The 12,322-nt window shown below is 36.8% G+C and overlaps 2 protein-coding genes and 1 pseudogene across 2 annotated transcripts; all 3 read left to right on the top strand.

The window, feature by feature from the left end:
* Positions 1 to 806: 806 nt before the first annotated feature.
* Positions 807 to 1,348, top strand: LOC149536588 (G-type lectin S-receptor-like serine/threonine-protein kinase At4g27290). The gene is made up of 2 exons (XM_089806316.1): positions 807 to 903; positions 1,002 to 1,348. The coding sequence occupies exons 1-2, from the start codon at positions 807 to 809 to the stop codon at positions 1,346 to 1,348; spliced, it is 444 nt and encodes a 147-aa protein (XP_089662442.1).
* A 96-nt stretch (positions 1,349 to 1,444) lies between these two features.
* Positions 1,445 to 2,570, top strand: LOC149536587 (G-type lectin S-receptor-like serine/threonine-protein kinase At2g19130). The gene is made up of 4 exons (XM_089806315.1): positions 1,445 to 1,786; positions 1,855 to 2,018; positions 2,117 to 2,261; positions 2,376 to 2,570. The coding sequence occupies exons 1-4, from the start codon at positions 1,445 to 1,447 to the stop codon at positions 2,568 to 2,570; spliced, it is 846 nt and encodes a 281-aa protein (XP_089662441.1).
* A 3,977-nt stretch (positions 2,571 to 6,547) lies between these two features.
* On the top strand, positions 6,548 to 9,504 carry LOC149536586 (G-type lectin S-receptor-like serine/threonine-protein kinase At2g19130 pseudogene; annotated as a pseudogene).
* Positions 9,505 to 12,322: the final 2,818 nt, after the last annotated feature.

Raw genomic sequence — 12,322 nt, 5'->3', positions numbered from 1 at the left:
CCAGCTTTCCCCATTAAAACACAAGAATTTAACACACTTTGCTTTGTCTTTTAGAAAATTCTAAATACTATGATCTTCCCTTCTTTTAAAGACAATGGGACAATTTCTCAAATGCCATTAAATAATTATAAGAATGCGCACCATACCTTTTTTGCCAACTTGCCCTCTTTCCTACTTAAAACTTCCTATGCAATATTCTTCAAAACAATTATCTTTCTCATAACACAAACAATCCTCCACCATTTAGCAGCACAACACACAACTTGCTCTTTCATTACAATCTAAAATACTGTACAACCTTCTATCCAACTAGGCTCTGATACCAGTCTGATAGATGTGCAAAAGAAAAATAACAAAAACAAAGAACAACACAATGTGCTACCGCACAATAAACTAAATTATATTTCATTCATCGTTTTGTCCATATCAATTACACTACATGATGCCTCTATTTATAGAGGTCTGAGAACATTTTTGGAAACATCTAAATTAACCGGCAAAACACAAATAGACTTTTTTAGAATTATCTACGACTTCTAGAATTTTATCTAACCCTATCCATCAATTTCTAGAATCTTGTATTACGACTTTACATTTCATTTGAAGAAAAATTACACATTCCAACACTGGATGACTCCCATAATGAGTCTGCGATTATTTAGGAGAGTTTTGCACATTCGATAAACACGTGTTTGCCTAGCATGAAGATGTGGAAAGGCATGGCCCTCACTTCCTGAAAGAGTTCTTCTGATCCTGCAAGTGGCCTCTTCTCTTTCCGAATGAACACCTCTCCTGGAAAGACGTAGATGATGATGTTCTTTAATAACACTGTTCCATATTGGTCTAGTGGAGAGTGCCTGGAGAGTGCCTTCGGCCGAACCATTTTACTAAGGTTCCAGAACTGTAAGGTCAGAAGAAAGTTCAGGGGTTATGTGTGACGCTTTCTCCCTCAAGAATATACATCAATTTTGACCTAAACCTGATAGATCATACTGTCACAGGTCGGTTCCTGTTAGATGAGAATAGTGAATTTCAACTCTACTTCTGGATGGACGATGATAGCTGGAGTCTAAGATGGTCGACATATCGAGGTCAATGTACTGACTATGAGATCTGCGGGGCGTATGGATTATGCAATGTGAATGATTTGTGCAGTTGTGTGGAGCGATTCGTGCCCAAGCAAATGGACTCTCCAAGTGGTTGGTGGTCAACTGGGTGTGCTCAGCAAAAGCCCCTGCAGTGCTCTCCCGTGAGGGGCACAACGGACGACTTCTTAGAAGCTAAGAACCAATACTTGTCCAAAAGGGAAGCTGTCTTCATCAACAATGAGCCAACACAGCTAAGCTGACAGAAAGCTTGTCTCAGCAATTGTTTGTGCACAACCTTTGCTTCGGGTATTTCTGACCCACCAGTCTGCAGACTGTGGTTTGGAGATTTATTCGGAATGAGCATGTCATCGAAGGGCCAATCCATCTTCATTAGGCTGGCAGATTCTGAGATCCCACAGCTGATTTCACAGAAAAGCAACAAAGTCCCTACCTCTACAATTTTACTTTGTGCCACAACATCTTTTTTCGCTATATTGGCTATCCTGTTAGCAGCGTTTGTTCTGTTGAAGCATCGTAGGCTATCAAAGAGAAATCTTGGAGAGGAGGTGCCACTGTCACTGAGAAAGTTCAGTTATAAAGAGCTGAGAATCACAACGGACAATTTCAAGCATAAACTGGGTAGCGGAGCATTCAACATTGTTTTCAAAGGAACTCTGCTAGATAAGACGCCTATTGCGGTTTAAAGATTAGACGGTTCCACGCTAATAGAAAAGCAATTTCGCACTGAAATAATCACCACTGGCAGGATACAACATGTGAATTTGGTGAGGCTGCAAGGATTCTGCGTACATTGCTCTCAAAGGCTACTGGTCTACGCCTACATGCCAAATGTCTCTTTAAACTCATTCCTCTTCTCTACACCAGAAGAGGTAGAGAAGGTGTTGAACTGGAAGAACTCAGTTTTAGATCGTGCTGGGTACTGCACGACAATTAGTTTATTTACATGACGAATGCAAGGATTGTATCATTCACTGTGATATCAAGCCTGAAAACATCCTTCTGGACAGTGACTTCAGCCCTAAGGTTGTTGATTTTGGGTTGGCAAAGCTGGTGGGTAGAGATTTCAGCCGAGTACTGACAACCACAAGAGGAACTCATGGGTATGTAGCTCCAGAGTGGATCTTAGGCCTTTCTATCACTCCCAAGGCTAATGTGTATAGTTACAGAATGACTTTGTTGGAAATTATATCAGGCCGAAGAAATCTGGATTTAACGTTGGAGGGAAGTAGAATGTACTTTCCTATCTGGGCTTCATTTCATATTTAGAGGGGAAACTTGAGAAGCCTCGTGGATGCAAGGATAGTGAGTGAGGCAGATATGGAAGAGGTGAGAAGAGCCACTGTAGTGGCTGGGCTGTGCAATCAAGATGATGAGAACGAGAGACCGAGCATGAGTGAAGTGGTTAAGATGTTGAAAAGCACAATGGAGGCTCGTGTACTACAAATTCCAAAGTCTCTATAGCTTCTCGTAGGGGAGATTGGCAGCGAAAATGATAGTTGACTGGTCTTTTGCTGTTCTCCGGCCTGACCATTTACTTATCTAAGTTCCTTGGGAGATTTTCAACCTTTCACCTTACCATATTTAGGGGATTTAAGTCCTTCCTGATTCATTTGGATCCCCAACTGTTCTATATTCCTTTGTGCCCTTAAAGCAATTTCAGATTGATTGCCTTCTTTACCATCCATTTCTTCACATATCATCTCCTATAATAACTACTCTATTGTGTTTAGGTGGTCATTTGTGGCTCTAACATCTATAGATGTATATATTTTGAGCTTGATTTCCTCAGGATCCTTATCTTGCATAATCTTTGGAAGTGCATTGATTGGTAGTAGTGTTTCCTCATTTTTGTCTTCACCTTCAATTTTTAATAAGTCTCTTTTTAGATCTTCATAGGTATAATTATCTTCTCCTAATTTTAGAACTTTCTATAACAAACTCTTCTTTTGTGCTTCACTGCTTCTATCAATGTTCTGAAAGATGAAGACTTCAATTAATTCCTTAGTTAAGGATTCTAGATTGTCTTCTTCAGCCTTATCTAGATACAAATTTTTAAGCTCTTCCTTCCTGACTAAGTCTCTGTGTAAGAAATCTTGAAAATCTTGTGTCAATCATCTTTTTATTTTAGATTGATCACTGCTTTTCTCCTTATAATTGTTGCCAAAGTGAGCAATTGAGTCTGATTTGGCTGGTGGTGCATTCTAAAATTTGAAACACCATATGATTTGTTCTTTGTCAGTAGTTGCTGATTCTTCTCCATTTTTTAATGTATATTCTTGAGGAGATTCCATATCCTCATCTAATTTCATAGTCAACCCTTTTCCTAGCTTTGCCCCACTGAATATAAAGATGTTTTCTATTTCTTCATGCTTCTGACTTCCAAACCCAGTGGCTTCTTGATAGGTTGTATCTCCAATTTCTTTGGTGATTCCACCTCTTTGATTGAAGCAATTCTTTTCTTATTCTTCTTGGCTTCCCTTGAGATGAACCTTCCTTCCCTGTTGGTAATTGTTGATCCATCCAGCTTCAAAATAATCATATCTTTTTGATAGTATCTACCATCTGTGCTGAAATCTTTGGCACTTTGGTTCTCACCAATCCTTTGTGGATTTTAAAGAGGATTTTCACCTTTTCTTTTCCCAATTTCTGTTTCACCTACTTTTCCTTTGCTGGGTCTTGGTCCTATCCATTTTCCTTTTTTTCGTATGCTGACTGCTAGTTATTTTATCTTCTTGCTTTTCCTCTGACACTTTATTTTTCCTTTCTCTAAGAGCTTGGGGTAGGTTATGTCTAGGATCTAACAATGGAGTTACTCTTACGGGTTTGTTAGTGCTTTAAATCCCCTTTTCTTGGATCTGATTCATAGTTTTTGAGATGTCCTGATGATCCTGAAGTGAATCCTTCTTTTGCCTAGAATCTTTTAGTTGTTATTTTTGGTTTCTAAAGTTCATCATAGGCAATGTGCTTTTGAGGTCCACAGTTAGTTGCAATGTTTTGAATATAATTTTATTATCATTATCTAATCTAATGGTTTTTGCTATTTTGCCTTCATATTTGTGTAGTTTTAATCTATATATTGCTCTATTGGTTTTAATTTTAACCTTGTCGGATTCCACAATATTAGCTTTACATTTGATTAGTAGCTTGATATTGTTACAGAATTGAAATGAGGAATCTAAGCCTATCAATTCGCCCAGAGATGAGCCTATTCCCTTAATAGTGTCTAGGTGAAGGAGTTTTGGAGGAAAGGATTGGATGCTAAACTAGGTTGGGATAACAAAGTCTAACATCCCTTCCTTACAGTCTAGAGACCAATCAAAATATCTCATAGCACAACCTTTAAGAAAGCAATAAGAGACATAAAGAAAATCCTTTTTAACAAATTCATCACTACAGTGCAAGTATATTAGTCTATCAGAGTGGTGAGAAATATTTACCTAATTCTTGCAATAATCTTCTAACTAGTTCTTGAGGTTGATCAGTTCGCATTTTGGACCATTCCAATATGCAAATATACCCACTTTTTGACATTCTTTCCATCACTCTTCACTTGCTTGGATATTGATGGTAATAGTCTTATCTTTAGGATTAGGGGAACGAGAAATAGGTGAAGATCTGGAAATTATGTGATTGACACCTAAAGGGCTGGCAAATTGGATCTGCGATGAGGGGGAACATAGGAGATGGGTGATCCACTGGGGGATGACATAACTGAGGGATCTTGCCTCCTAGGATGGATCTTACAAGAGTGGCTCATAGTATTATTGAGATGAAGCCCTGTATGCTGTGAAGATAAATTATACTTTTTCTTGCTTGCATATTTGATAAGATTGAGAACCCTAATTTGGCTATCCATGCTAGTCGTAGAGAAAATAATGGGGTGGGGGAATGGAGACCTAAGATAAGAATTATCAACATAATGAAAATTGTCCTTTAATTTATGGTCTAACCTCTGAAGGACATGCAATTGTGGTTTCTAGACATGGGCATTCGGTTGCTTACTACCATCCCCATTAATGATATGAGCAGGTTTGTCTCCTTTTTTGGCTAGAGAAAACAACAAGTAGGCTGGAGGAGCCTTTGTTTGATTTTGACACACTTGATTTTTTTTGGGGTGCTCCTGTTCATTATACTCACTAAGAACCTCAAAATGGTTCGAGGTTTATATCGAATATATGTTGAGAGGTTTGGGTTTCGAAGGCAAAGTAGTGCTTGCAGTGCTCCATGGCTGAATCCTCTTCTTGTCAGAATAGCGGAGATTTGGAGTAGGGTTTGTCAATGCGCATGCTTTGGAGGAGGTAACTACCATAGGGTATCTCAAATTCTTTTCAACCCACTGGTAATTGCTTCGTTGATTTCCTTTTGTCACTTGTTTTAAAAAATTTGCTGAATTGATGCCTGCTTTTTTCGACATTTTAGTTGATCTTGTCACTATTGCAATTCAATGCCAACAATTACCTTTAATAATAAACAAATTAATAATTTGTAAAAATAATCTTACAATAACATTATTATAAAACTTCAATTATATACAATATTCTACAAATTTATTTTTTTAATTACTATCTTTTATTAAATAAATTATTTTATAATCTTAAAAAGTCATAACTAAAATACCACATTATCAAATTTATTAATTTAAAAACAACAATTTTGACAATAATGTCTTTTTTTAATAAACAAATTAAAAACATAATGATAATTTATTAAAAATAAATTTAAAAATAATGCTTTTCTAGAACATTAAATTATTAAAAATCTTAGGTAAATTAAATTACCTCATTAACCAAACTTAATTAGGAATGAATCCTAGAATATAAAACTAAGTATAATAAAGGTAAATATAAAAGGGACTAGTATAAAAAATTAAAAAAGATTGAAATAAGACACTCACAGTTTGACATTTTATCTGACGACAATGGTGGACAACGATGCATGGAGATGGAGATGGAGATGGAGGGCATCAGATATATGGGGCCGGAACCAATTTGCTGGCTGCATAGCCGCTGCCTTATCGGTGCATGCCGGTTTCTCTACCGACACGAATCACTCTAGAGAAGACTTGAGTTACTTTAGTTGTTGAAATGATATATTTTTTTATTTGCTGTAAGTCTTCGGTTGAATGCGATTCGTTAGAAAACCATGCTCTGATATGGTCACTACTTACTACTTACTACTTACTACTTACGTAGAAGACTTGATTAACGTCACTACTTACTACTTTTGACTTTTGGTTCTGCACATGTAATTCAGTAAAGATAAAGGAAAGATATGGTCCACACTTCACAATATAGCAAAGACAAAAATAAAAAGAGAAAAGGCAAACGAGAGGATTAATGGAATTCAAAAGAAGTCTGTTCATATTTTATGATTTTTTGTATACGTAATGACAAAAACCACCATTGATAAAACAAAGGCCATAACATTCTAAAATTTACCGGGCCTCTCATCTTTTACGAATCTCTCAGACTTTGACTTTCGCAATTGATGGCGCTACTTCAGCCATCTCGATTATTGCGTAGCCTATTCAGAGTCTATTTATAAAACTCGAAAGTATGCAAGAAACGGATCACCATCTACGCCCTTCCTCGATGACAATTAAGCATTTGTTCTTAGCCATAGTTGCAAGTATTGTAGCGCATATTTGCACTGGTGTTAATTTGGATGTTGGCGATACGCTTCAGGCGGGGGCTTCGCTCACTGGCAATCAGACCCTAATTTCCAAGAATGGAACGTTTGCATTCGGATTTTTCAGTCCGAATGGAACGAACAATTGGTATATTGGCATCTGGTATGCACCATTCTCTCAGAGGGCCATAGTTTGGGTGGCTAACAGAGATAATCCTGTCAAAGAATTGCCCGGTGTTCTGAACTTTGCAAGCGACGGTCATCTCAGATTGTTTGATAGAACTAATGGCCTGTCAGTTTGGTGGACTGATATTGGGCGGCAAAGAGCATCCAAAGCAGTCATAACGGACTCCGGTAATTTAATTGTACTGGGTGACGGCCACAAAGAGTCTGCGATTGTTTGGGAGAGTTTTGCGCATCCGACAGACACATGGTTGCCTGGCATGAAGATGTGGAAAGGTATGGTCCTCACTTCCTGGAAGAGTTCTTCTGATCCTGCAAGTGGCCTTTTCTCTTTCCGAATGGACACGTCTCCAGGAAAGACGCAGATGATGATGCTTTTTAATAACACTGTTCCATATTGGTCCAGTGGAGAGTACCTTGGGCCGAATCATTTTACTAAGGTTCCAGAATTGCAAGGTCAGAAGAAAGTTCAGGGGTCATGTGTGACGCTTTCTCCCTCAAGAATATACATCAATTTTGACCTAAACCTGATAGATCATACTCTCACGGGGCGGTTCCTGTTAAATGAGAACGGTGAATTTCAACTCTACTTCTGGATGGATGATGATAGCTGGAGTCTGAGATGGTCGACATACCGAGGTCAATGCAGTGACTATGAGATCTGTGGAGCAAATGGACTGTGCAATGCGAATGATGTGTGTAGTTGTGTCCAGGGATTCACGCCCAAGCAAATGGGCTCTCAAGGTGGTTGGTGGTCAAGCGGGTGTGCTCGGCGAAAACCCCTGCAGTGCTCTCACGCGAGGGGCACAACGGACGACTTCTTAGATGTCAAGAACCAATACTTGCCCGAAAGGGAAGCTGTCTTCATCAACAACGAGCCAACACAGCAAGGCTGCCAGAAAGCTTGTCTCAGCAATTGCTCGTGCACAGCCTTTGCTTTGGGTATTTCTGACCCACCAGTCTGCAGATTGTGGTTTGGAGATTTATTCGGAATGAGCGTGTCATCGGAGGGCCGATCCGTCTTCGTTAGGCTGGCAGATTCTGAGATCCCACAGCTGATTTCGCAGAAAAGCAACAAAGCCCCTGCCTCTACAATTTTACTTGCTGCAACAACATCTTTTTTCGCTATATTTGCTACCCTGTTGGCAGTGTTTGTTCTGTTGAAGCGCCGAAGGCTGTGGAAGAGAAATCTTGGAGAGGAGGTGCCAGTGTCACTGAGGAAGTTCAGTTATAAAGAGCTGAGAATAGCAACGGACAATTTCAAGCATAAACTGGGTAGCGGGGCATTCGGCACTGTTTTCAAAGGAACTCTGCCAGACAAGACGCCTATTGCTGTTAAAAGATTAGTGGGTTCCACGCCAGCAGAAAAGCAATTTCGCACTGAAATAATCACCGCTGGCAGAATACAACATGTCAATTTGGTGAGGCTGCGGGGATTCTGCGTAGATGGCTCTCAAAGGCTACTGGTGTACGCCTACATGCCAAACGGCTCTTTAAACTCCTTCCTCTTCTCTACACCGGAAGAGGTAGAGAAGGTGTTGAACTGGGCGACTCGGTTTCAGATCGCACTGGGTACTGCACGAGGATTAGTTTATTTACATGACGAATGCAGGGATCGTATCATTCACTGCGATATCAAGCCTGAAAACATCCTTCTGGACAGTGACTTCAGCCCAAAGGTTGCTGATTTTGGGTTGGCAAAGCTGGTGGGCAGAGATTTCAGCCGAGTACTGACAACCACAAGAGGAACTCGTGGGTACGTAGCTCCAGAGTGGATCTCCGGCCTTCCTATCACTCCCAAGGCTGATGTGTACAGTTACGGCATGACTTTGTTGGAAATTATATCAGGCCGAAGAAATCTGGATTTAACGGTGGAGGAAAGTAAAATCTACTTTCCTATCTGGGCTTCATCTCAGATTCAGAAGGGAAACACGAGAGGCCTCGTGGACGCAAGGATAGCGAGTGAGGCGGATATGGAAGAGGTGAGAAGAGCCGCTGTAGTGGCTGGCCTGTGTATTCAAGACGATGAGAATGAGAGACCGAGCATGAGTGAAGTGGTGAAGATGTTGGAAAGCACAATGGAGGCTCGTGTACCACAAATTCCGAAGTCTCTACAGGTTCTCCTAGGGGAGATTGGCAGCGAAAACGATAGCTCAACTGTTTCCCTAAATGCAAAGTAGAAGAGGTTTGTAGAAGAGGTTTGTGAAGGGAAGGGAGAGAGTGAGTGAGAGTGAGTGGGTTTTATAGTCTACGACACTATGTCATAGTTTTTGGGTTTACATATGGTGATAGTGATATGGGACTACCTCGTACTCTTTTTCGAGAGGCGCTTGGCACTACAAACAAGGCGTACACATACCCCACCCCCCAGTGGGATTTGAACTTGTGACCTCTCTTTCAAGAGTACAAGTTCTCCACCACTAGTCCAACTCAGGTTGTACATTAAGGATTAAGATAGATATACTTGCTGCCACATCATCTAATTGAGAGGAATCTACTTGCTGTCGTGTTTTCTAATTAAGACTAAGAGTAACCTCTGCTGTGTGAGAGTACGGAATAAATATATCCTGGAAATATTTCGCAATGTTCCCTTCATCGTTCTTATCCATAAGTTGATGACAGTGTACATTTTAAAATACAGTTTTTAATAATAAAATGTTACTGTTTGTTGGGATATAAAGTTTAGCATTGGCATGAATTTCCCCTTCTTCTCTTTGAATAACTATTTAAATGGTAATCAGATATTTGAGTAATTTATAAAAATTTCCGTTGGAATGTTTAAGTAGGCAAGTTTTATTGAACCACAGTTAGTACTCTTGTTATGTATTTAGTCTTCTTTGAATCCATTTTTTTGCTTGTTTCTATATTTACAATTTTTAGATTGATATTTGAAAAATAATAATATTATTAATCTAATAAAAGATATGGCATTGCACACTGAGAGTTATAGGGAACTATGTTCAAAAAGGATAAAGAACATCAACATAACATTAGGCAAACATCGCTTAAGACTCTTTGTTTCTGGGCTTTGCTCATGTTGATTGTAATATTATAAGATTCTTGAAATTCTTATTGTAGATATCAAATGTTTAAAAGCCATAGACAACTTTTCTAATCTTACAAATATTAAATATTTTTAAAATTAATTAATTAATTTACCATTCATTTACATTTAAATGTTTGTCATGAGATTTTTTTATGGAATTAATTAAATAGTGAGCATATTAATTTTGGAGTGGTACATATATAATAGATAGTTATGATATTTTATTTGAGACAAATAGATATTTATCTCACCTATTAACAAATTCGTTTTTTAATTTTTTACTATAATATGTATAAGTTCTCATGTGTTCAAATATTGGTCTAGTTTTTATCAACAATTGATTTTTATTCATTATAGATTAATTAATAATAATATATAGTAAAAATGTGGGGTAAGATTGGATAATATATTCACAAGAGGATGGTCCACTAGACTCCAGTCAACTACAAGTCCTTTTCCCCTATGTTTAATCTTTATTGAACACTAAGAGATTTTGTTGTATTTAATTTAGTTTTTTTTAGATAAATTGAATAGATATCAAATTTCTCGCATATTAATAGCTACCATTATAATACTAAAAGTTGTATGTCATTTACATCTTTTTTATGAAGTGTGTAATTTATAATGGTTATTAAAAAATGTTTTAGCAAATTCATTTAATGAAAATTGACAAAATCTTGTACAATAGTGTGTAGTTTCTCAAATCTCTTTATTTGTTGAGCTTCTTAGCACAACAATCTATACACATATTTTGATATATTAACTATACTAGCAATCACATCTGAGTGTGCAATTACTATGCTATAGAAATGTTAGATCTGAGTGAGGAATGCCTTTTACTTTTTTATTTATATTTTATAAATATTTAGAATTGACATTAAAGAATTAGAACAATGACTTGTGCTTTCTTGTATATGTGTTATAATCAAGATTTATTTTTTATTTAGAAAGTGGAGTCCTTATTTTTTTTTTACAATATAAAGAAATTGACATGGAAATCTATGATCATTATCTAACCAGTTTGTAGATTGAAGGAAAGTTTTTTGAAACACTCTTTCCTCTACATACACATTTCTAAAGGTGACCGCTTTAATTTTACGCAAAGTTTCAATAGAAAGTAAGAGTATATGACTAAACTAAAAATCGTGGCTTAGTGTGCAATGAATATGCTATAAAATATTACACTGGACTAGGAAATGTTTTTTATTTTTAGATTTCTATTTTATAATTTTTTAGAATCAACATTAAATAACTAGAAGAATGACTTCTGGTTGCTTGTATGTTCATTACAATCGAGATTTAATTTTTATTTAGATAGTGGAAACCATATTTTATTTTTACAGTATTAAATCACTTAAATGGTAATCTATGGTCACTATCTGATAGATTGGTAGATTGAAGGAAACTATTTTGAAGCACACTTTTTATTTGCATACATGTGTCTAAAATTCATAGTCTAACATTTACATAGAGTGTCAATAGGCGTGTGTGTGTGTGTGTGTGTGTGTGTGTGTGTGTGTGTAGACACACACACACACACACCCACACACAAACACACACAAACACACATTTATATATAGACAGATACATACATATAGACACACACACATACACACACACACACACCAATGTGTTAAATAACTAATTAATTAAAAATAGTTAAAACAATATTTAAATAAATAGTTGAGAATTATGTTCTTAAGTGTATGTATGAAATAGAAAATCAATTCATGATTTTTATTTTTATTTTTAAAAACAACTATATGTAAAGATATTTATTTTGATTTTTAATTTTTAAATTTAAATATTATAATATAATTAATTTTTTTAAATTAGATAAAATTAAAGAAATATTGGATTAAAAAAAAAGTACATCAACAAAAAACTATCATCCAATATTTTGCACAATGGTTGGAATCTCACAAATTCTAGAAAATACATTAAATGAGCAACAATTATCACTATTATAGAATGACTATTTGAATGAGCATGGAAAGAAAGATCTCAGTATATTTTTTTAAAAAAATCTTCAAAGAAATAACAACAACCAGTCCACTTGTAGGTCAATGTTACTGCAATGGCAAAGGGATTTCTTTCTTTTGAATTCACCTGTAAAGAGGATATGGCTAACATCCTGTGTAAAGGACCTTGGACCATTGGAAGGGCTACCCTGGTGCTGCAAGAATGGTCCTCAGAATTGGATTTAAATGAATCTTTCTTTCAACACCTTTTTCTAATTGGCTACATTTAGTTGCATAGGGAATCTACATATAGATTTGATCTTATCTCCAAAATATCATATTCTATCCTTAAGTCAGCATTAAAATGGTTTACATAGTTGTTTGTGCCATTACAA

This window comes from Cupressus sempervirens, chromosome 10 (genome assembly GCF_028749045.1).
Source record: "Cupressus sempervirens isolate cs-2001-9-10 chromosome 10, ASM2874904v1, whole genome shotgun sequence".
NCBI classification, from domain to species: Eukaryota; Viridiplantae; Streptophyta; class Pinopsida; order Cupressales; family Cupressaceae; genus Cupressus; species Cupressus sempervirens.
The sequence above is the reverse complement of the archived record's forward strand: the minus strand, read 5'-3'. Positions and strand labels throughout refer to the sequence as shown.